General features: G+C 38.3%; 1 protein-coding gene across 4 annotated transcripts in view; it reads right to left on the bottom strand.

Annotated features, from left to right (window-relative positions):
- FRMPD4 (FERM and PDZ domain containing 4) overlaps window positions 1-25,159 on the bottom strand; it is a 296,031-nt gene that overhangs the window by 14,417 nt on the left and 256,455 nt on the right. For all 4 annotated transcript variants that reach the window (XM_023918369.2, XM_086880086.1, XM_023918368.2 and 1 more), the window contains 6 exons: window positions 17,020-17,065; window positions 7,953-8,057; window positions 6,496-6,603; window positions 3,398-3,529; window positions 1,136-1,255; window positions 187-323 (listed from right to left, as the gene is read on the bottom strand). In XM_023918369.2, the coding sequence (XP_023774137.1) occupies window positions 187-323; window positions 1,136-1,255; window positions 3,398-3,529; window positions 6,496-6,573 (467 nt within the window). In that variant the 5' untranslated portion in view covers window positions 6,574-6,603; window positions 7,953-8,057; window positions 17,020-17,065. The remainder of the gene's footprint in view (window positions 1-186; window positions 324-1,135; window positions 1,256-3,397; window positions 3,530-6,495; window positions 6,604-7,952; window positions 8,058-17,019; window positions 17,066-25,159) is intronic.

Consider the following 25,159-nt stretch of genomic DNA (forward strand, 5'->3'; position numbering starts at 1 on the left):
ATCAAAAGGTAAACAGACCAAAAGAACAAAATGTACCACTCTTAACACACCTGAATTTATTTCAGCGACAAAGAATAAACCTAAATTGGTGCATGCATACAGACATACTAAAGAAACAACCTTAAAGAATCTACAAGTTACTCCTAATGTTTCACTTTTAGAGAACACACAGCATTCTCAACTTACTCTATGTATTTGAGGGAGATTTTCTGAGTTTGCTTGGTGGTCACAGTTGCAATATACATTTGTAATGCAGCCAACCGCAGGGCAATGTCGTATTTCAGTTCTGGTCCAAATCTTTCCTGGACCACATCGTTACAGCTCTGCCAAAGAACCAGTAGAGGGAGCATCACGTTAAAAAATCTTGCACTAATAATAAATTAATGTTATTTTATTTTATTTCTTTTCATCTTTTATTTGTTTGTTTGTTTTTGTTTGTTTGGTTTGGGTTTTGGGGGTTTTTTATTTGTTTTTGTTTGGTTTTTTTGTTTGTTTGATTTTTAATTAACACTTCATGAAAAGTAACCCCTAACTCGGAAGCAGAACTGTGTTTTTGCTTTCATATATTGTGTCAGATATTCATGATATGGGCACTAATGAGGAATACCAGTACTTCTGCCAAAGAGCAAAAGGCATGTTTATTTTGACCTAAGCTCTCTTCAGCCTTCCTGGAGAAAGGAGTAATCCTTCATCACAAAGAGTGCTTGGAGGGTATCAGTATATCCAGGATAGCTGGATTCTAATTGGTGAGATACTCAGGAGAACCACATTGCTTGTACATCAGTTTTCCCATCCACTTTACTCGAAGCTCCTTTTCAGACATAATTTCTGTCTGATATTACAGTACCATAAATAAGTATTAACAATTAATTCAGCTTCACTCTTATCCAAAGCCAAATATATTTTGGAAAGATATCAAAGTGTTACTGCTTGGAGAGACTTATGAAGAAAGAGGACTTTGCAGATGATAGAGATTTGCACATTCCCCGAGTGCATTCATTGGCTTTATGCAGCAGTAATAAAAGCTAGGATTCACTGCAATCATGCTTTTCTATGTGAAGAAGTAAATTTATATATTTTGTAAGTGCATTTTTTTATTCTCCTTTGCAGTAGCAATGGCTGTGCTTTCACTTACCTGTACATAGAGATATTCAAAAGCAACTGGATCTCTTCTTAAAAGATCAATGGGATCCTTTGGGACAAAGCTAATCCTGAAAAGACATCTCATCTTATGCGAGCTTGGCCTTTGGGTCACCTAGGACAGTGCAATAATAATATTAGAGCTTGGCATCCCTGGTTGAAAACAGGGTCTATAGTCTTGGGCAATGTTACCCTGCTCCAGAGCCCTGTGGTAGCAAGAAAAATAATTCCCATAAAAGAGCTTTGCCATGGGCTACTTATTAAGTTCTTCATCTAAGAACATCATATATATGATCCTGTGGAAGGACTTTTAGATTCATACAGGCATAACTGCCAGATACAACTCATCCTCAAACAGAACTCACTAAAAACCAGGGTGAAACAACAGAGAAAACAGATTTTAACAAAAATTCAGCCAAGTGAAATGCAAACTGAGTTGAGCTTCAGCAGGACTAAATTACTCATAAACAAGAAGTGTTAGGTGTCTGGGGAGAGGTCACATTTTATTTCTTAGACTGTCTGAGAACACAGGTGAGACACAACTATATATTATACAGTAGTAGCTTGGCAGCTATTACTCTCACTTTCTCTTGCTTGTTCTAATCCATTAGGCAAATTGAGATAAATTATTTTCCTGGGTTGTTCTGGATTAAGAGATCTACTCTGTAACTTCTGACTGAGAGATAATACATTAAGAAATTAAAAAGGCTGCTTAGTGTGTTGGTCAGCGAAACTTTTTAAAGCATCTAACTCTGTCATCTGGGTATATTCACAGGAGATCACTGCCTAGCAAAGGAATAATTGGATAAAAGGGTAACAATCCAAACTCACCATTTTAAGTCATGGTCAGCAGCAACATTATAATGTTTAAAACATTTATATTTATATTTATTAAAACATTGCTGATTTTACAGGAACTTCAAAGCAGAAATGCTCAGTATTAATGTATTTTACGTAATTTATTCAATTAGGCTAATGCAGAGTTAGGGTACTTTATAATCAACATCTTTACCTGACAAAACTATAATTTAAAAAATCTCCAATGAAGTCTCTGTCTTGGTCAAACAATTTTCAAAAGGTCTATTATTATTTCACATTGTCTCTTCTTTCTCACATTGTCACCTCTTTCCTAAGTATATAGACATACATATTACATATTAATAACATGTACAGTATAATACTGTACCTATTAATAAAAGCTCCAGATGGGATTTCTGAAAAGCTCACTAATTTGGTTTATTCTGATTTTTCTGACATCAGTGAGAATTTTACCAATAACTTCAAGGAGATGGCTTGGCTAAGAGAACAAGTATTGAGTATTTCTGGATATTGTGCAATCACTGGGTAGTTTATAGCCACAAGAAAATAATGTTAACATGGCAATAGCAAGTGCTTAAAGGCTAGAAAATGCTAGAAAGACTATTATCTGGTAAACTAAGCTCCTTCACACCATTACACCATCCAGTTATACATTATAACCATCCAGTTATAATTACAGGGATTCTGTCACTTAATTTAAGTATTTTTCCACATTTCTCCATTTCTCCTTTTTCCTTTTTTTTCCAATTCAACTGAAATTTAAAAAATACTAATGCTCTCCTGAAAAAATAAAAATATAATAGAAAATTTCAGGCTAAGCAATTTGGCAAAATGATCAGAAGATCATCAATATTAGGGTACGCTGCTGGTAACTGTGAAGTCACACTTCCTGGTTCTAAGGAAGCAACCAACCACACCAACATTTTCTGTGTCACAATTCATCATCATTGGTGACATAACATACCTCTGTATAAACAAGCCAAACTTGACTTCATCAGAAAGAGGACTATTCCCTGTCACACAGATACAGATCTGTATAATCAAATTGGAGCAAAATATCAAAATAAGGCTTTTAAAGAAATTTGGGAAAACTGTGGTTCTAAGAACTGTTACCATGGATTTGCCAGCTGTTGAGTATGTTCACTAGCTGGGCCTCATATGATATGAAAAGGTTAGATAAGCATTTTTCAGATTTCAGTCTGATCTTTTAATTCTTAATATTTTGAATGACACAATAAAGCAATGAAATATGATGTTTTTATAACAGAAAATTCCTGTGAGAACCTTATTCTTACAATCACATCTAAATATCCTAGCTATTTGATAGACTGGATCAAAATATAAAGCTTGCAGTTAACTCATTTGAGTAATGAAAAACATGGATAATTTACTGATTAACCCATGTCATTAATATGTTCTCATATACCATTACACAAACCTGAGTTAGAGTCTCTTGTTCATGTAGCAAAAGGAGTTTCGTTCCAGATCCTTCAACTCTCTGCTCCAGCATTAGGGAGAAGTGTTCAATACACTTGATGGAAAGCTTTTCTTGGAGTGTTAAGATGACGTCCTAATTAACAAAGGATTTATAAGAAGTGCTTAAATTCATGAAAGGCTTGGGACCCAGTTCTTCCTTCCATACAGCCTGAATGTACCCAGCACAGGGCAGAAGCCCAGGCTTTGTGCCTGTTTTGCACAAGTTTCCAGGACATCTCAACCACTCCTCAAACATCCCCAAGATGGTAACAGACATGAACGTGAGAAATACATAAATGGAATTGCTGGGAATAGACAACAATCTGTTGTGGTTTAACATGAAAATGATATTGGTGTGGCCCTTATATCTGTCTCCCTGGAAATAAAAGCCATCAGCAAAGGAGAGATGGTCTTATCACTACTCTTTTCCCTTTGTCAGGGCCACGCCATCAAGCAGACAAACCAAATTTATAAATTCAAGGAAAAAAAAAATTAGATGAATGGCCTTTATTTGTTCTTATGGCAAAGGATTTTTTTTAAAGTTCACTTCTTGAGTTTTAAATGCTAACAGAAAAGTCAATGATGGCAATAACTGTGCAGAACAATAGCTCTAAACTGATGGACCATATCAATTTTTAGAGACTCCTGATCAGCTTTTTTCACACTGAATTATGACTAAGGATAATTAATTTGAGAATGACAATATCTAAAATAACAGCTAAACAAACCTCTTCAAAAAACCATTCAACTAATCCCTATCTTACTTTCACATAACACTTTGTAAATGTATGCAGACTTTCAATACCATTTGTCAAGGTATCTTTTACTTTAGTGAATGCTGTAGGAAAAAGAAATACATAATAACCCATCATTTAGAAATAGTTTCACAGTATGTTGGTGACAAGATTAAAACATTTCCTTCCAACTGAAAGATTTTCAGATATACGTAAGTATCCAGATGGATGAGGCTTACTAAGATCATGACAAATTGTAATCCAAGTGTTTTAACATAATTTAGGAAGATTAATTGATCAATTACAGTGTGTTTATGGAAAATCAAGACCAAACTGGTGGAAGGATGAAAAAATGTATGTGGGAGGATGGGGACAGCTCTCTACAATGTAGAGAATATAAGATAGCACTGATGAATTCCAAGCTATCCCTAAATAATAGAGGCTAATATTATACTATTCTGACCAATGGGGAATTTATTACTTACACATGAAATCTACTCTATTTATACTTCTAAACTATGCTAAATGACTATGGGCATAACAGTAACATGAAGCAGCATAACACTAAATATAAGCTTTTAAGAGAGGGTAGTAATGGCACTGCTTTGTACCACTAGCTCTTCTGAACCTTTTAAAATATGAGGCTAAGGAGCACGCAGCCTCTGAACTACTGTGCCAAAGTTTCTGCTAGATATCCTCTCATCTGATAATTTGAGTCAACCCAGGTGCTATGACTCAACAATATGGAAGTGAGGACTGCAGGTTAGGTGCTGCTTGCACCTTCCTTTTTAAGTGGTGAACTACTGGACTGCTAGAGGTGAAAAATCCTGCATTTACCTTGACTCACCTGGAGCATGTCACCCCAGTTAAGCAAAGAAGCAGCAATCCACACCCACCCATCCACACTGAGGAATATACACACACATGCAAAAATATGTCATTTATATCTGTGCAGACCTCAGAATATATAATTGTCTGAATTAGATGCCAAGGAAATTATTCCTGCCAACAGTCAAAATGACTAAGTTCAAAGCAGGTTTACAACATCAATACAGTTAGGTAACTGAGACCACATGGGTATCTGTGCCAATCACTTCAGATTTGACATTTGGTCTGATAATGACATATCCATGACAGAACTACTGAAAACTAGTATAATGTGATGGCCAAAGACTGGTCACTAGGGGCAAAACATCCTGGAACAGGTTGGCTGTTTATATGCTCATAACAGAAAATACTAGAAAGTGGGCTTGTGCCCTGTAGAAGGGTATGGAGATCTCACTAGCTAGATGAGCAATGTCCCCTATTTTTTCATCAGTCAAGCTTTCAAATGGACTCAAGGAATTCAGTATCCCATAGACGTATCACGTGGATGGAATGCATGTACCCATACCTGCATTCAACTTATGCCTAAGGCATATATGCTACATTTATCAACAAAGGTTGCATCCCATTTTTAAGTGTGACTAACATCTGTTTTACCATCAGACTGGAGTAAATTTCTTATCTGCCTTAGTAAATAATTCTCTTTGCTGCTCTAACTGATTGAGCATGCTGCTGTATCACAGTAAGCACAAAGGCAGCCTTTCTTCAAATACGCCTGGTTTTACAATCCCTTAAAAGTAGCAAAAGCCAGCATCTCCAGCCTTCACTGATCATTGCCACCCATGCCCCTCTCATGTCTCGGTGTCCCAGGCGTGCTCACAACCATGCAGTGAGCTAGATTTGGTAACCAACCCATGTTGAAACCAGCTTCCCGAAACAGTAATGCTAACCCTGCTCCTTACCACACTACTCCAAGACTCTCACAGACACTGATGATGCCTCTGATTTAGGAACAGTGTCACAGACATTCCCTGGCAGACTCAGTTTTGTGCCAGGGCTTTACCTTTTTATTTCTGCATGTGAAATGTACTATGGAAAAGTGTAAAGGGCACTGCACTGAGGCGAGTAATTTATCACCGACATAACCCTACAATATCCCATCCTAAATTCACTGAATGATAAGATAGATGATATTCAATCAGCAACCAACATCTTAATCTTCTTAGCTCCTGACTTTTGCTGACAAATCATGCCAGTGTTTGGCAGCATATCAAAACAATACAAGCACACAGTTTTGATTGTTCTCCAAGCACATTAAAATCATCACTTCTTCTTCACTGACAATAAAATATGATTTTAGGAGCAGAAAAATGGACCAAATCCTCATTATTTCTAAACTAAGAGTCCAGCCCAAACTGAACACACCAGTAATTTTGTTCTTAAAGCATTCCAAGTAAACGATAATTACTGAAGGTCTCATACCAAGGTATATCTAGCTTACCTTTATTGAAGTGCTGCAGTCAAAACGGAAAGATTTGGTTTGTCCATTTTCAAGATACACCTTTAGAACATTTGGCATGAAAAGAAGTGAGTTGTCCTTAACTGTTTCCTGTCAAGCAAATCAGTGAATCAGATTACAACATGCAACAAGAGAAATATAAACATTGTTCCATCAAGAAGCACACCATTCTGATGGAAAAGCAAACGCTGAGAAGTTTTCAGTGTAGGCCCAAATTGAAAGCAGAAATATGAGTGCCCTGCAGGGGTCTAGCCATGCTCATTGCAGCTGCCCTCTTCAGGTTTCTGTCCTGTAAAATGTGACTGCTCACACATATTTTATGTCTATCTTGGAGAACTCTTTCCCTAAATACTTTCTCTCTGACAATAAATATTGCCTCTGAAGTTGAAACATTTTCACTAAAATAGAAAAATGGATTACTGTTTCTCTGAATATAGTGAGTTGTTTAGTGTCTTCAATCTAAAAAATGGAAACTACAGTTTATTAGTAAGGATTACAATCAAGTCATTTAACATTTTCTTTATAGGTGGATATTAAATGCTGATATCTTTTATCATTTAAGAAGAACAACATATAACATTGCCACCCAATTTGACAATTCAAAACTAGTATAGCAAAATAAAGAGGAAAAAGGAAGGGAAATTAAATCTTGGGAGGTTTTGTTTGCTTCTTTTTATTTTAAAGAGCAGAAATTGCTTTAGAAAAAATGAAGTATCAATTTAGGTTTGGAAGGGAGTTGGCTAAGGACATCAGAGTGGAATGATGCTCTGGCAAATTATGAAAATGAGCTGTGAGTTCATGTCTAAGGAGGAGTTCAGTGCCTCTCAAAGGGAGGCAGATGTTGCCTGAGGTCTGGAAACAATAAGTTCAAGGAGATAAAACAAATTTTAAAGGGGTCTGTGAGGAAATCTTAATCAGTTTTTCTGACATGGTAGCTCTCTTGAGCTTATGGTTTTTATGAAAACAAAGTTGATCTGAAAAAACCAACAGACAAACACTACAAGACTACACACACACGCTGACTTTTGCAGTCTCTGGCTTTTGATTATTAAAAGGGCCAGTTAGCACATAAATTGAGCTGTGAATACTGAAAGGGATTTGAAAACAGTAATAATGAAAGAGCAGGACAGTAGCTGAGATCATGAGCTGCCCCTTATCTTCCCTGGCCTGCTTGCCAAGCTGCTCACATATGTGCCATCACCACAAAATACACTCACTAGCATCTTAATTTTATTTTAAGAAACAAATTTTTCATAAAATTATGGACCTAATGAACTTTAAAAAAAGATCTTTGGAAAACTTCAGAAATAGAAAAGCCCTTCTCTTTGCAAGCCTGTCACCATTTTTCCTGCCACGTAATTACCTCCCTTTCCAGGCCTGAGCTGTACCTTTGGATGAAATGATCAATCCTTTCTGAGGTTAAATAGCTGAATACTCACCGACACCTGGCCATTGATAATTACTTCTTCAGAGAAGCGTACTTTGACAGGATTGGACTTCAATCTTGCCTTTTTTGCAGCACTAATAAAAGCTGATTTAGGAGACTGGAAGAAAAGATGATGACAAGATATATCACATAACATCAAATTAAAACCTTTCTTTTCTTTTTCAGTTATTCCCCCTGTTTCTTATATGCTGGGAACTCCATGCAAACATTTTGCATACAGAAGAATGGAAATACAGTCAAACCATAATGCATTCTGAGGTAATCTGTATGTACATACACATAAAGAAACACCAGTGCATACTGAACACACTGAAAATTATCCCACAGTTAGACTGGAGCAATCAGAAGGGCTCTCAGTGCACACACAAATTCCTGCAGTGCTCCCACAGTCACTGCTGTCACCCAGCCTTATCTGCATGAAGGGACACTGACCAGTGACCTACCAGTGACCCTTTCTTCACAGAATGAATGGAAAATCTTTGCATAATCTGTGATCTATTGGATAGACATACACACGACTTTTGCCAAAAAAGTGTCTGGGAGGTCTCTAAATACAGTGGCATCTTGTTGTATTTGTCCACTTTAAAATCCAGGTGAAAACCACCAAGAAGCACCTGCAGGCCAACAAGCTTCCCCTGAAGGTTTCCCCTAAACATATCCTGTGCAAGGCATGCCTTCAATATTGACATGTTGCAGAGCTCCATGGATTAGAAGTGTAGAAGCATTCCGAATTTTCTTCTGGGACCTACTTGATTTTTACCTACTACATTATGCAATGGGTTCACTTGTTTTCAACCCCTGGAAAAAAAAATCCCCTCACTTGAGAAATTTGACTAACAACTTCTTTTTAGTAACAAATTAAATATTCATAGTCAATGGGATTTCCACTTTCAGCAGCAGAAGTGAGGTTGTTTTATTCTCAAGTCAGTTACAAACACAGCTTCTGGCATTGCCTCACTTCATAACCATGATAACGGGCAATGGAAGACTCTTGCTCTGGCTGAAAGTCACTGGGCTCTTTTGGGACGGGTTTTGATCCATTTGTTTCATGAAAATATGAATTAAGAATTTCAGAATCTTACTCTAAGTCCTGGGAAGTGGCCTTACTAGTTTTGAATAAAGACTTAAGTCATGTTGGTTTGCCTGTGAGAAACAAGCAGAGGCATGTGTGGTGATGATCAATGTGGTATGAGAGCTGTCCTTGTAAACATGGAAAGTCTTGTTACTGTCACTAGAATTCTGACCCAACTAACAATCTGCAGGAGTAATGGAGTAGTCCAAGGCTATGTGCTCCTCTGTTTCTTTCTCTGATCTCTGCTGAAACTGCTTAAAAAGTTATTTTGTTGTGATGCAGAAGCTTTGTTTCTAGTAACTAGTGAGAAGAAGTCTGTCTCATTTCTGTATGCCTCTGATCTATCATCACATTGAAAACATGGTAACTATTATCATAGGCTCAGTATCAACCAGTGAACAAGGAATGAACACTGCCACATTCTCCTGGGAAATATCAGAGACATCCAGGAATTCCTGAGGCACAAAATAGAATCAAGAAATAAAAAGAAATGCTTTGATTTCACAGTTCATTCTTTCTTACCTCTCTAGCACATATGATCACACAATAATCAATAGATGTATATAACAGAAAATTCAACTCCATGAATGAGGTCCCCAGAAATTTTGAAACAATAACCAAAAAAAGAAATAAAAAAAAAAAAAGAAAAAAGAAAAAAAAAAGTGTAAAAAAAGTAGAATAGTGTCTCAGGGTGGGGGACCCTGTTGACTTTTTCAACAAGAGGGGCCAACATGGAAATACTGAAGCAGTTTAAATACTGTTCTCTGGAGATGAATTCCTAGAAAGATACAGTATAAAATAGTACCATGATTAATATAACAACTCTAGAGATGCCTTCTCTAATTCCCTTCCTCTCTATGTAGTCCCCCTCTGCAATGTGTAAGGGGGATAGTCTGTTTGGCACCCAAGTAACAGACTGCAAACTTGATGCCACTGCCACAGGGCAGCAGCACAGCAGCAGGATTAGTCTACTGGCTTTCCCTTGCGAGAGCATGGGGAAAAGAGTGGCTTTCACTTACTATTCTTGCTGAACGAATTTTTGTACTGTTGCTTGCTCTTATTACAAATGAGTCACCAGTCTGGCCTCTCTTAACAGGCAGACTGCCAAATTTTCTCTGGATTCTGGCAAGGTTGCTCCCATACAGCAAATCTGGCAAACCACTATGTGTCCCTATTGCTCTCTACAACCTCTTTCTTTTTCTCTCTACAATCTCAAAAGTCACTTGCAGGAGGCATAAACACTTAAATTATGTTATTGCAAAATGCAATGGGAGAGTTCAGGACAACTAAAGATTTGAACATATGTGGGTTCCCAAGAACTCCTCTGGGATGTGGGGTTCAATGTACCCATTGCACAGTCAGGGAAGCACACCACGTTTTACCATAAAACCATAAAACTATAAAATGTGCTGCTTCCTTTCACTTTTGCTGTGGTGACATGGGAAGGACTCTGGCCCTTCTCCAGGCATTCTGGGTGAGCCTGGAGCAGACTGTTTTCCAAAAAGCTCCAAACTATAAACCAAGGGTGCAAGAAAATGCACCGGGTACTTGGGAGAACATGCTCTGCTGGTTAAAGGTTTGAGTAATAGCACAGCTCTTGCATTTAATTGCACAATGTCGTTGTTTCTACCTCTGAATCAACTTGACACTTGACATTTTCTCTTTGGGAAGAGAAGTCTTTCCAAAGGATGTGCAAATACTTAGGAAAACAGTTGGGTTTGATTGTCGGAACTCGCTTGTCTAACAAAGCCTCGGCAAGATGATGTGCAGCTCTATTGTATTTTAATGTCTTTAGGTTTGTAGAAGAATGCTATCACTTAATGACTCTCATAGTGACAGGTTCATTTATTTCTGATGCTCTGTTTTATAGCCAAATGGACGCCACAATTCTCAGTTAATGACCTTAAGCAGGAGGTGTTTACACTAATGCAGAACATCTATCACTGCAAGTAAAGTATTTGCATCGTCACAGATAAAAACAGCTTAATTAGAGTGACTTGTGCAAAATGAGGGCACACATTTTAACAAGGAGTCAAAATAACTCAAAACTCTCCAAACTTTACTCCTTGTGACATAAGCCCTGTTTCCTATTAAAAGCTCAAATTTATTAGGATTTTAAATATTTTTTACTTGTTTGCACAGAATTGAAAGGAAAAAATCAGCTGATCATTTCAACACTACCTAGAGAAACTACTAACAAGAAAAATGAAGCATTGCACAGAGATGTACTTGGAGGAAATAATAGTAAAGACCTGGACCCTACTTTGAACCTTGCTTATAGTGACTGCAATCAGTGGGCTTCCCATAAGCAGGGTCAAAACACAAAAGATTGCAGAGCAGACTTTCAGGAAAATGTTACTATCTCATTTTCTAGACTTGTCAAAAGCAGATGCTATATTTGTCAACAGCATTAGAGAGGGTCATTTATTGATACATTTTAGAAACAATATCCTACATTATGAGTGAAATTTTTTAATGAAAATAAAAATGTCTAGTGCTTTGTGCACTTTTACAGGTAAACTATAATTTGGGGGAGATTGCAAAGGAATTGGTTTTTATTGGCTGAAAAAGCCTCTTTGAGTGGTCTTGCCAGTAGAGGTGCTGCAAGAGCAAAACCTTTACTCCTGCACAATGAAGGATTTAATAGCTAGAAGAGCACAGTGAGATATCATAAAGAAATAGAATGGCAGCAGTATAGGACACTCACAAGCTGAAAAGAAAATCTGCTCTGTGGCAGTAAGCATTAAAATTAGAAATACTATAGTTAAAACTATAGAAAAACTATTGTTTTTAGATAGTCACAGAGTGTATATATGCAATAAATTTTAAGCTTGTTACTTAAAAATAGTCATTAGTTTAATATAAAATATTAAGTTTGCTAGAAAATAAGGAAAAAATTGCATAAGTGGAAAAAATGTGTTGACTTTTTGGTTCACCGCTAACAGCAATTACAAGCACCAGTATTTAACAAGCAAATAAAAGGTGAGTAAGAGGAAGAATTACATTTATTAAGTGGAACAGGACATAATGCCCAAAGGGAAACTAAATATGGTAATTCATAGCTGCGAACAAGGCTGAAAAGACTACACTGGCTCACAAGAGCATTGTAGAAGAGCAAACAGGGACATGGAAGAAATAATGTGGAGAAGTTCTACCACACAGTAATTTGTGATAACCACATGGTCCTGATCATCATCAGGAGTATTTCTTTGTTAAAATCTTGGCACACATTTAATAGCTGGAATTGTGGTCAGATTTGTGTTCTCTCTTAAAAAGTTGGCAATCTATCATAGGCAATTGTATTTAATTATTTGCATTACTTATATTTTACCATTTTTAGATGGTAGTCACAGTCTGATCATTAGTCCCACAAACTCTTAGTAAGACTGTTGCCACAATCATTATGATCCATAAATGTTATTTATTGTAGTTTTTCTGCAACTGTTGTGTCTCAAAAGTATAACCATGTTAAAACAAGAAGCATCTCTTTCAAAACACAAAATCTTCTTCACATTGCAAAACTTATTGCACAGCAAAATTGCCACAGATCTCAGCTGGGCCTGGACTTCATCCAAGGAGCTTAAGGGATTAATCATGAAAGCAACCGATCAAATGATCTCTGCACATAAAATCTGAAATGATATCAAACAGGCAAGTTGTTTGATTTAAGTAATGCTTAAAACTTAATAAGGCAACAATCAGAATGATAGTTCATTTACAGAATAAAACAGTCAGAAATTATAATCAAATGCCATACTTCCAGAAATCAAAACTGTGAACTGCTTTCAAAACTGCTTTAACTGCTTGAGCTGCTGGATGACCTCCTTAGGAGCACTGGTGATAAAGAACCTAGCAGAGATTTGAAGATTGATGGAAAGAAAAGGATAGCCTAATGCTTTGGCATGGTCATGATTAAAATGAAATTTTAATGTGTTTTAATATGTTTAAGCATTAAACAAAACTAAACGCATTTAAGCAAAAATGATCCGCAAAAGCTTTCAAAGAGTACTAAGTACAGAGTACTATAAATCTAGATTATGTCTACTTTCACCTGCAATCATAAAGGATGGTTACTTAAATGCAAAATCAAAACACACTCTAAATAGCACAAATAAAACCAATGAAGAAATAGCACTTCTGTAATCCATCTTGGCAATTTGGCATGCAGTGGTAGAAGGAAAATCACCATCAAGAGAGATCGATTAAATGCTTGTAGAGATGTATTTCTGCCAAGAATGGGGAAGAAATTCAGTGTTTATTTAAAAGCTCTTATTTTCCTTTGTCTGGTTTCTACTTCATCATCCAAGTTTTATTGACAAAAGAGTGAAAGGAAACATGAAGGAAGCAAGATTAAACAAATGGGGAAAATACATGTACATCATAATTTCTGAAGGCATAAATATTATTTCCAAATTGGAAAGCAAATCAATATTTGTCAGAGGATCCCCTGCACAGAAGACCAGGACAGGTACACAGCTGGAGTGCAGCAACACCCAGGGGTTGCAAGGCTGAAAGAGATGCCAGCAGGCTCAGGCACTGGTGACAGCAGTGGTGTGGCAGTATGAGAGCTAGCATGGACCAGATGTTCTAAGTGACTCAGGAGTACCCAGGCGACCTGACAGCCCAAGGTTTGCATAAACTGAGGGGTCTTGCACTGCTTCAGGGTCACAACTTGGCTGCACACACTGGCATCATCCCAGCTGCTCCACATCCCTACAGACACCCTTGCTTCTGCTGCAGAAAACCTTGAAGTTGAAAGCAGTAAGGGAGGATGCTAAAAATCAGTAAGACCCTGGTCTGGGCAGGCAGGAAGGTACAATAATACTGCATAGATGAGATCTGCTGGGTGCAACAGTCCTGCAGGCAAGGGCCTCCCAACCAGTTCATTTCACTAAGCATCCCAACTCCGGGGTAAAAATGGGTCAATCAAAGCTAGCACCAGCATGCAGACATTAATCTCATCTTCTAACTGCTCTGTGCACATTCTTGGGGAGACAATCTTCATGCCTACATGAGCTTAAATGTCCACTGCCCCCCAAAACACAAGTGTTTTATCTGCTGAGGTAGAGCTGGGGGTCTCTGACAGACATACCCAAGTGGGGAAATGCAAATTCATGTACCAAATGGGCACATCAGTCCAAACGGCTGACAGAAAAATGGTGACATCTAGAGGTAGTTCAGCTATTGATTAGATTTTGCTGCAATTTAATGAGAGGGCAGATCCTGCCTTGTCAGGCCTCACAAAGAGCTTGAACAAATAGCTGTGAATCACAGACTGACACAATTAAAGAACAGAAGGGACCTCAAAGATCATCCAGTTCCAAGCCCCCTGCCATGGACAGGGGCACCATTTAATAGACAAGGTTGCTCAGAGCTCCATCCAACCTGGCCTTTAACACTCCCAGGAATAGGACATCTGCAGCTTCTCTGGGCACCTTATTCCAGTGCTTCACCACCCTCAGAGTAAAGAATTTCTTCCTAATATCTAGCCTAAACCCACCCTCTTTCAGTTCAAAGCCATTGCCCCTTGTCCTGTCACTACATGCCTTGCAAGTAGTCTGTCTCCAGCTTTCTGCTAGGCTCCCTTCAGGTCCTGAAAGGCCACTATCAGGTCACCCTAAAGCCTTCTCTTCTCCAGGCTGAACAATCCCAAATCTTTCAGCCTTTCCCCGCAGGAGAGGTGCTCCATCACTCTGATCATCTTGGTGGCCTCATCTGGACTTGCTCTGACAGGTTGATGTTCTTTCTGTGCTGGGGATGCCAGAGCTGAATGCAGCGTTACAAGTGGGGTCACATGAGAGTGGAACAAAAGGGCAGAATCACCCCCCATATCCTGTTGGTCACACTGCTACTGATGCAGACCAGGACTTGTTTGGCTTTCTGGGTTGCCAGTGCACTGGCTCATGTCCAGTCTCTCACCCACCAGCACATACTTCTGGGCAGAGCTGCTCTTGTTCTGTTCATCCCCCAGCCTGTATTGATACCAAAGATTGCCTTGATCCATGTGCAACACCTCACACTTGGTCATGTTAAACCTCAGGAGATTCCCATGGGCTCATTTCTTGAGCCTGTCCAAGTCCCTCTGGTACTTCAGCTGTGTCAACACTTGGCTTGGTGTCACATAAAAATCTCCTGAGGATGCACCTGATCCCTTTGTCTATGTCACTGAAGATAATAAATAACACTTGTCCCATTGCAGAAACCTGAGGGACACCATTTGTCACTGATGTCCAGCTGATGATGGGGACTCTGAGATGTTCACCACAACCCTCTGGACGTGAGCATCCAACAAATTCTTCATCTACCTAACAGTGCCTCTAACAAATCCATCTCTCTCCAATTTAGAAAGAATGATGTTGTGGAGGACTGTATCAAAGGCTTTACAGAAGCCCTGATAAAAGATATCTGTAGCCCTTCCCTTGTCCACTGATGCAGTCACTCTATCATAGAAAGCCACTACCTTGGTCAGGCAGGACTTGCCTGTGATAAAGATACCAGGTCATGACTTTCCTTCTTTTCCAGGTTGAAGGCTGGAGAAGGACTGCACCTTGCTGTAAGGTCTTCCATTGAACATGGAGGGCACAATTTATTTGGGTTTCAGCTTCCCTCACATTCAGTACATGCAGGCTTGCTCTCAGACCAGCAGCATAATGACAACAGGTCACAGCACCTCACAGACATAGTACCACACTTTGCTCCCTGCTTTTAAAGCAACACATAGGTGCACTAAAGCACATGCCCTTTATTCACCTGACATTTACAGACAAGAATTAAGTCTGTCAATGGATGAAACCTGCATAAAAAAGAAAACTGGGTGGAGATTTCTTTTCCCCCATATTATAAATATATACACTGTGACCTAAACCGCTGGCTGTAAAACAGCAAGCTTTAAAGGCAGCTAGATTTTGGGTTTTTTTCAGTCAGACAAGGCTTCATTTTCATTTAAATATTGACTGATACTGAGCTGATCCCAGATTACCTTCCTGACAGAGTTCTTACTGCAGGGTGGCAGCCCTTGCCTGTTTTTACTGTGGAATGCATGCTTTTCCCCCACAAAGTAGGTGCAGTGCAGACTGGCTTCTAGAAAGGCTACAGGACAAGATGCAAGGCTACCTCAAAACTAAGACCAGAAAGGATAATGACTAGTACAAAGACATACAGCATGGGCCAAGTTGCATTTGCAAGACGTAATTTTTGGCAGTTTCACCAGATAAACTTGTTTTCAAGTCTTTGTGTCAAATCCACCTCATCTCTTATTCTTGCATGAAAAGGATGCAATTATCCCTTGTTAATGAAAACTGCTACGTATCAGGCTAGACAACAGGCAGCCAAGTGGACCTGCTGAATCTGAATTACTCCTCATGAATCGCTGAGGCCCCTCAGCAGCCCACAATGTATGCATGGCTGTGCATGGACAGGTGAGTTTCCTCCTCTGGCTTGGCTTCTCCCCTTTTTCATAGGTTTGAGCTGACAGGTCATGGACCCACTCCTACGAACCATATCTCATCAACCAGCTCTGAATGGGCTGCAGTTTCTCCCAGTCCATTCAAGGCAACCTCACATGGTTGCCTGTCTGTCTCTGCTCTCCCCTCACCTCCACCAGCTGGAGATAGACACAGAGTCCTCCCTTAGATAAGGTACAGCTGGTTTACTGCAGCAGTGTAATTTTGTGGCACCAAGGCAGAACCAAGAAAAACTCAGCAGCTGCAACAAACAAGAAATCGAAGCAGAACTCAGAATTCTGCTCTATCACTATGAGTTTAAAGACTCTGTTATTTTTTAATTTACTAATGTAGCCTTTGAGGATCGGACACAGTAATGCCTGTGTCTAAACACATCTTAAACATCACCTTTAATAGACACAGTCCTTACTGCACTTACTTCTTTTTATTGCATGGATAATGTAGGGACACAAACAGAATATGGGCAGAAAAAGAAGATGCTATGTTGCTAGGAAACTAATTCAGAAAACACTGGCAATACTTACAGGGTAAGGTTGAACAACAGTAAGGAGGATCGATTCTTTGCAGCTTCTATAAAAAGAAAATAAAAGAAAAATCAAGTACAGAGTCATACTTTTATTCACTACTAATAATCAGCTTTTAATGGAGAAAATGGCAGTAATATGGAAGAATGTTTATTATAATGACATAGCAGAGTAGTCCAGAGATAATAATATACTGAAATAACAATAGATATTAAGATATGTGTTTTTTTCCAATCTAACAGATTGAATTGGCCTAACTTTGCAGTTTATACTACAAACTTTTTGCTTCATCAGAGAACCCTGCATGCTGCACTGTCTTGAGCAAGAATGAAATAACCTTTGATTAATTGTATTAGCTCAGCATCTGAAGTCTATGAATTTTGTTTACCTACCTTGCAAATGCAAGTCACTTTTACACCATCTAGCCCTTGTACACTTCAAGCCAAATCTCTCTGAAGACAGCAGTGTTTTTTCTCAAAACAAAAATGAGGACAAAATTTAGCCCCCATTTCTTTTCTAGCTCATCTTCTTAAATGGGTAGGAAAAGACTAATATTTGGTGAATTCTCCCAATAGAATTTTAAAATTTTTACAGGATTCCTAAGGAAAGGTTTTTCTTTTAATTTAAATAGTTCTTCTTTATGACAAACCTAGTAAATGGAAAATATATGAAAAGTTCTAAAAATCCACAACATAGGATAAAGAAGGAATTATTATGAATCTTGATCTGACCAAGTGGTCCAGACAAATAAAACATATATTTTAACTCTTGGTGTGTAGCTGTGGGTGGTGGATAACTGTGGAAAAGTAAAGTGGAAGAAGAAGGAAGAAAAGACAATCACAGTAGATATCTCTTACATTATCTTTTGACCTGATGGTTGCAGTTGGTGATATTAGCTAGGAAAAGGTCAGTTGCCATTTTGTTGAGACAGAATTAAATTTCTCTTTGTTTTACTACTTTTAAACACAGATTTTTTTATTTAGTGAGTTACTACCTGGCTAAATTGACATGGAATTGATTTTGCATGCCAGACCGGTTGAGCAGAACTAACTAAAAACGTCATACCGTATTTGTCTTATGTAGGGTCATATTATAGGCAAAATGACACCTCAGATATGCAACTCAATAAGCCAAAAGGCAAAAGAAATGGAGGAGAGACTGAAGACATAGTCAGAAAACTGGTCTGGAAAGCCAGTCTATACTTGATGAAGCAAACACATTAATGAATGCCAACAGGAATTTGAAATTTTACTTTTGTCGAAGCCATCAGTCATGTAAAGGACAAAGTCTTATCTAGTATCATGTAACTAAAGAAAAAGTAGTTAGAGCTTAAATTTTTACTTCTTTTATTAGATATTTGTAACATTCCCACATTTTTTGGGATCTACAAATGCATGTTAAGAAAGGTATTTCAAGAATCTCACCATCTCTGTGCTATCCACATCTATTCAATTATGACTGCTATATTAACCTAGGCAGGTGAGTAGACACAAAGGCTCACAGTTGCTAGTTTGGGATAAACTTCAGCCCTGGGATAACCACACCATGAACAACTCATCTTTTCAACTACTTTGAACTCACTACTTTATGTTTCTCATGCTGTGTATGATTACCACCACCACTACCTCCTGCAGCTACGTTAGAGAGTTGTCTTTAAAAATGAAAATCAGCTTCTCCTGAAAATGTTTTTCAGATCTTCCTTATTCGTGGATTAAACCCGCCCAGGTGTCAGGCTAGGCAAGATTCATCCTAAATTAGCAAGCGCTTTTTTTTTTTAAACCAAAACATCAAAAGATGTATCTTGTGGACAAGACTTTCTTGCAGGATAAGGATTTCTTGCTGGATACAGATTTCTTGCATTGGGAAGATGCTAGACTCTGCACCATACATTCAACATTTGAGGCTATAGTAAGACCCTTGGAGTATCTGGACATAATCATGTTACACATTCAAAATGTTGGTGTCAAGCACTACACACAAATCCCTCATTGTAAGAGTGAATGTAAATATATTTATATATAAATAATATATAAATATAAATAATAGTAAACATTTCCTGTAAAACTCGTGCTACATACAAAACACAGCACAGTTACAAAAGAAGTATTTAATCATCAGCTGTTTTGATCTGCAGTACTCAGTCATGACTCCACTGCTCATTTGAAAACTTCTTTGACTAATGATGACAAAACTCTGCAGGACAGCTCATCTTTTTTACTTCTGGTATGGCTAGCATATCCTATATCCTATATCCTATATCCTATATCCTATATCCTATATCCTATATCCTATATCCTATATCCTATATCCTATATCCTATATCATAAACCTCGCACAGCACTGGAGATTGCCAGTTGTACCATGTAAATGTCACAAGAATGGAGAGACAATGGAATCACTAGTTGTGAGATCTCAGCATTTTGTAGCTTAAATGTACATGGACAAACTTATGTCCCTATGCAACAGAAGAAACATACAGGTTTACAGAAACAAGGTACATCATCACACTGAAATGTGAGCTATGTCTTTTAAACAACACCTGAAACACAGTAGCAAAGGCTAAAAAAAATGCAATTGCAGTCTTACTTTCACCCTGAAATGTCCTTCCTCATTTAAAATAAAAAAAATAAAAAAAAAAAAAAAGGAAAAGCATATATCAGTTATTTTATTACCTTTCATACTCACTTAACAGCTACCTAATTATTTCTGTGCTCTTTTAGAGCGCTCAAGACCAAACATCTGCAATACCAGCTTACAAAACAAGATGCTGACTTTTTGAGTGCTCCGCCATTTGACTGGCTAACACCAACATCACAACAAAATATCTTCATGTTTCTTTCATTTCCTGACTTTAGAATCAAATAGTGATAACAAGGATAAAATCTGAAAACTCTGATGGGAATTTGATTCATCTCTCTGTCCTTCTCCATGTCCTGTGTGGTGATTATATTTGTCTGTTCTCACTACTCCTCACAGCTACTTAGGCTGCAACAAGGAGAGAATTTAGATGGTTTGAGAATCAAATTATGTCTATTATAAAGGTTAAAGTTGCACTACTAAGTATCAGGCATCTCGAGCGACATGAGGCATTAACATTCAGCTACAATGCCAGCCTCTGTGAACTTGGGGCTTGAAATCACTGCCTCTCTTCTGCTTCTTGCTAGCTGGAAGAGAGGAAGGGCAAAGGCAGATGAGGGACATGGGGGAATCCCAGTATCTGAGCCAAATAGAGTAAGTGGGTCTGTTATTCATATGCATCCTACAGCAAATATAGCATATAAATAGAAAAAGTATGTATATTGCTCTTAAGGAGGAAGAATGAAAAATTGTTTATGCTAATTTTAAAGCTTTTAGCAATTCTACGTACTAGAGGAATACTTGGTTTCTTTCCCACTGAAGATGAGCAAATAAAGAATTAATTAAAGCTATAATAAATAAGATAATTTTCAGGGAACACAATTCAGAAAAATCTTCTAACCAGAACTTAGCTGTTTCATTCACAATGTCCATTAGATTCTGAAACTCTTGTTTTGAAACACTTTTTTCTCTCCTATTTTAAAATCATCTGTTTCAATTTGGGTCTCACTATTGATGAGAAAGGTCTGAACTCCACAATTGTGGAGTTCGATGCCATGATCTGCAGTATGTTTGCACTACATTTTTGAAGTGAGGAAATGGAAATCAACGGGTCAAAAGCTAACTACAAAATGTAACAAGTTACCTCAAATGCCCTATTCAAAGCTAAGGAAAGTGGAAATTATCTCCAAAGTCTAGCATCTGGGCTAGAGAAAAAAATCATTCAATGGTTGGATGCCTTTCAATATTATGAATATTAACATAGTATTAATGAGCAAAGAGTTTGCAAAGTCATTCCATTGTAGTACATTTTTAATTATTTCATAGAATGAGTCACAGAATCAGAGAAAAGTTTGGGTTGGAAGGAACTTTAAAATAATTTAGTTCCAACTAAGGATCATTTTTATTTGAGCTGTCTATACATTTTTACATAAAACCTGTTTCACAGTATTATATTCACCTAGGGAAACTAAAAATTTCATTTCCCCAGGCTTTTATCATGAGCAACAGTTCCTGTGGAGGAATTTTCCCCAGAGATCCAGGTATATTTATTTCCAGGGATGAAGACATCTTCTGGAAGGACTTTGGTGGGACAGAGTAGTCCCAATTTAAGGCAGTTTTCTCATTCTGAGTTGTTATTACACAGCAAACACACACACAGTGAGCCTTGAGGTCGTGTGATGATGCCATCCTGCCTGAGTTGACCTGAGGAACCTTAATAAACTATCAGACAAACTCAGTATTCATGGACAGCCGTGAAACGATGTGGAGGGATCCAGGGAGAAAGGTTTTAAGAAGGGTGTGCCTTCCCCAGGGCTGTTTTTGTCACAGGAGAAGCAGCACTGTGCAAGCAAGACCCAAGGTAAAAGCCCTCTGCATCAGACAATCCTCCAGCAAGAGCCATGACATGTAGGGCTCTTCCCTTTCCATTTCCAAAGGTAATCCTGTAGAACACAAACTCCAGGCAATAGTTCCATGACTCTAATTGACCAGACCAACAGATTACACAAAGCTGGAAGCCATGCTACTGTGAGGAGAGCCCTTTTGGTCTTTTAATTACATCTACCCATCAATTATCACTGTGTTAGCAGCAGCTGAAGCATCAGACCTCTCCAAGCCTAGGAAGATATTATCCAGAAAATTTTTAGGGGAACACAGAAAATTACACTTTTTCTAGAGGTTTCCAATATCTGGCAGAACCAACTGCTGGAAGAGCTGTAATGGGATTTCAGTCTCTGCCTGTTCAGCTGAACTCTGGGAACTCTCTCTGAAGATCCTGTACACAGTGAGAGATGGCCATTCCTGCCATCACACTATGCAGGTAAGGCAGGGTACACCACACATGGCATTACATCCCCAACTCCATCTCAGAAGACAGTTACAGAAACACAGCAGGCAAGAAGCATAGCAGGAAGCTCATAAAATAAGGTACATCACCACAGAGATGAGGTCTGCGGTCTCAATTTCAAGAGGACAGGTAACAGTGCATGAAGTACAGCTACAGATGATGTGGATATGAGGCCAAGGTGCCAAGCTTTGGGTTCAGACACGTGAAGAACAAATTAAGGGACAAGCATCAATTGTCAGATTGGATACTGTTTTCTGGAGGTGACAGCACAAAACACTGATCATAGTGCTCAGGTCTTATTTTTGGATATCAGGATGTTGCATTCTAATCTCTGGTATCAGAAGGCAGAGACATCACAATCACATTTAGAAAGCTGTGCCTTCCCTGTCTACTGATGTTAATGATATTACCTGTCCTCAGCTGTGCTGTCAATGCACAATGAAATACCCTTGACACCCAAGCAACTTCAACTTGTGAACTCCTGAACCCTACAGTTTAATTTGCATAGCCTTCTGCTTCACAAAGTCATTAAAATTTAAGTCTGCTATCAAATATGTGAGAGTTTGCAACAGCAGAAGCAATCTGCACAAGAACCTGGGAATTCTGCAAGAATCCTGATTGAATGTCTGAGTCCTAAAAACTGTGTAAGTAATGGATGCTTGAAACAACCACTGCCACATAAAGTATAAAACACATAAGGATGGGATTATTACAACACTGCAGGATCAAACAGCAGCAGAAACACAGCTGAGTGAAAAGATGCTCTGATTCAAACATAAATAACTTCAATAATAGCATACTGAAAATTACTGTCAAAGCAAATTGTGTCTTGTATTAATGTTCTTTATTTTAAAGGCCTGGCATGGTGTGAAAGTCAATCTTTAAAATTGTCACAGTCTGCTGCTGGCACTAATTGGAACCCTTGTTGGCAATCTCTGTAAGGGGTCAAGGAGTGAATGTGTCTGCAGGCTGAATTACGCTCACTTCCTCCGACAGAAATGGTCCCTTCAGATTAGGGCTGTGGCACACTGGTGGGCTTTCATACAGCAGATGCCATCTCAGATACCTCTGCAATAAAGGCTTTGAGAATAAAAAAGCTTCCTCTTCTTTAAGGCTGTTCATCTGTCAAGTTTTCACATGTACCAAATTCACACCGTTTCCTTCTGTATTAACACTGTGGCAAGATGAGCCCTATAAAGTTGTTGTTCTTGAATTTCAGTGCTGTATGACGACTATATTTACCTCTTGTCAAAATAAACCCTCCTCTCACAAATACTCAAAGTTTCCAGTTGCTCATATTTTCAACTTTAAGGCTGTTAAAACTTTGTAACTGAGTTACCAAAATGTTGGTCAAACGGTAAATACCTGTGTATGTTGTAGAAGAGTGCTTTGGCAAGGCTGCTTGAACACCACCAGCAGCGTTACACTGCTGTCTAACTCCTGGGCAATGTTAAATAATTCTTACTACACTGGCCTTCAACCAATTTTTGAGTGCTTGGCTTTGACTGAGGTGCCCTCCTTAGACACCATTTTCCTCCTTGTGCATATTGATGACGGCCTCCCTCAGCCTCTGAGAGCACTTGGGATTAAACTTCAAGATGGAACCGAGAACATATTAGATGTAACTACACCGAAGTTCTCTGATCCAAAAGAAGCAGTATTTGCTTATTTTGGTCACTATTAAAAAACCACCAAGAGCCAGATGAGTATGTGTGTTTATCTGATGGACTGAGACTATCACCAAGTCCAACTGTTGGCATACCACTGCCAACACCATCACCATGTCAATTACTTCATGCTGCATGAAGATGCCATACAGCCAAGGAGAAAAATGTAGTGATTATTCCCCTATTAATTAATTGTTCAGCTGCCCTTCTAATTAGACTTTCTACACATTAGTTTTAAAGGATCAAAGGCAGACAAAATGAGATAATATTGGTCTCTCAGGTCACTCATCCAGGCCAATGTTCCAGTGCTAGTTTTCCTATCATTAACTGCTGAAGTCTCAAAAGCTCTGAGGAAATGTTAATTTTCAAAGTGTAATGAAGAAAATGAATAGGAGACAGCCCCAAGATGTCTATTGATGACGTACGTTGAAAAATAGCTCTATGGAGCTTTAAAGCAATACAGGAAAGTAAAATATTTACAGAAGAGGTTGGTCTCACCATGGAAAGGTCAGTTGTATTCTCCTGAAAATTTCTCATCTTTATTTGTCAGACTCTCGCTGTTTCCATCAGAGTGCAGTTACTTTTAAATGGCATTTCTGTGAGCCATTTTGTGCAAGCCCTTTCAGACAGTTTCTAAGTGAGCTAAGTGCAATTCTGTCCTCCCATTCAGCAGCTGTCCACACACAGATCCAGCAGACACACAACACCTGCCCACTGCTCACAGTGCTCAGGGACGTTAAACCCAAGCAGTCAGTTTGGGTTCACTCATCTTTTGCACTGCCATTCTTAATGAGCATGTCCACGGCTGTAACAAAACACCAAAGTTGCAGAACAAAATGCACAATGTGGTAAATTCTAGCCATTTCAAAAAATCCGACCCAATGCTGATATGACAGACTATGCTTTGAAACAGTGACATGAACCATTTCTCTGAGGCAGCCATCAGAGACCTAGCAATGGTTATGAAATACATTCCAACCACTTTGTCATTTCCTATGTTCAGCTTTCAAAAATGGAGCTATCATGATTTTGCTACAGTAGCATACATGCTCATAAAAAGTTTAATTTAAAAATGCTAAATGTAATAACATCCTTCTGTTTTCTGAAATAATTTCTAAATTTTTGTACATATATATCAATGGTCAAACTGAGTTCAGAGTTCACTTACTTGAGAGAGAAAGAAAAGAAATACAGCATTTTGAGTACTTCTCTGTACAGTTCTCTTATGTTCCTCTACATTCTCTCAATTAGAATAAAAGAAACTTTCTTATGCTCTCCTGAATTTCCAGCACTTGTTTAGACACCTTGATGCAGTCTCATAGTCTTGAATTTTTATTTCAATTTTATTTCAATAGTGGAAACAGATAAATAATGAAGGTTAAAACTGAAGAGTATCATGAGACTACTTTTCAAACCCTGGAAATTGGTGTTATTCCATTCACTTACCTCAGTGTAACACAGAGATTAACAATATGATCTAGCAATTGAAAAGGATGTTTCAGGGAGTAAATGTAATTCTAACATTCACATAATGAAGTCCTGTTGGTTT

Source organism: Cyanistes caeruleus, chromosome 3 (assembly GCF_971803275.1).
Source record: "Cyanistes caeruleus chromosome 3, bCyaCae1.hap1.1, whole genome shotgun sequence".
NCBI lineage: Eukaryota > Metazoa > Chordata > Aves > Passeriformes > Paridae > Cyanistes > Cyanistes caeruleus.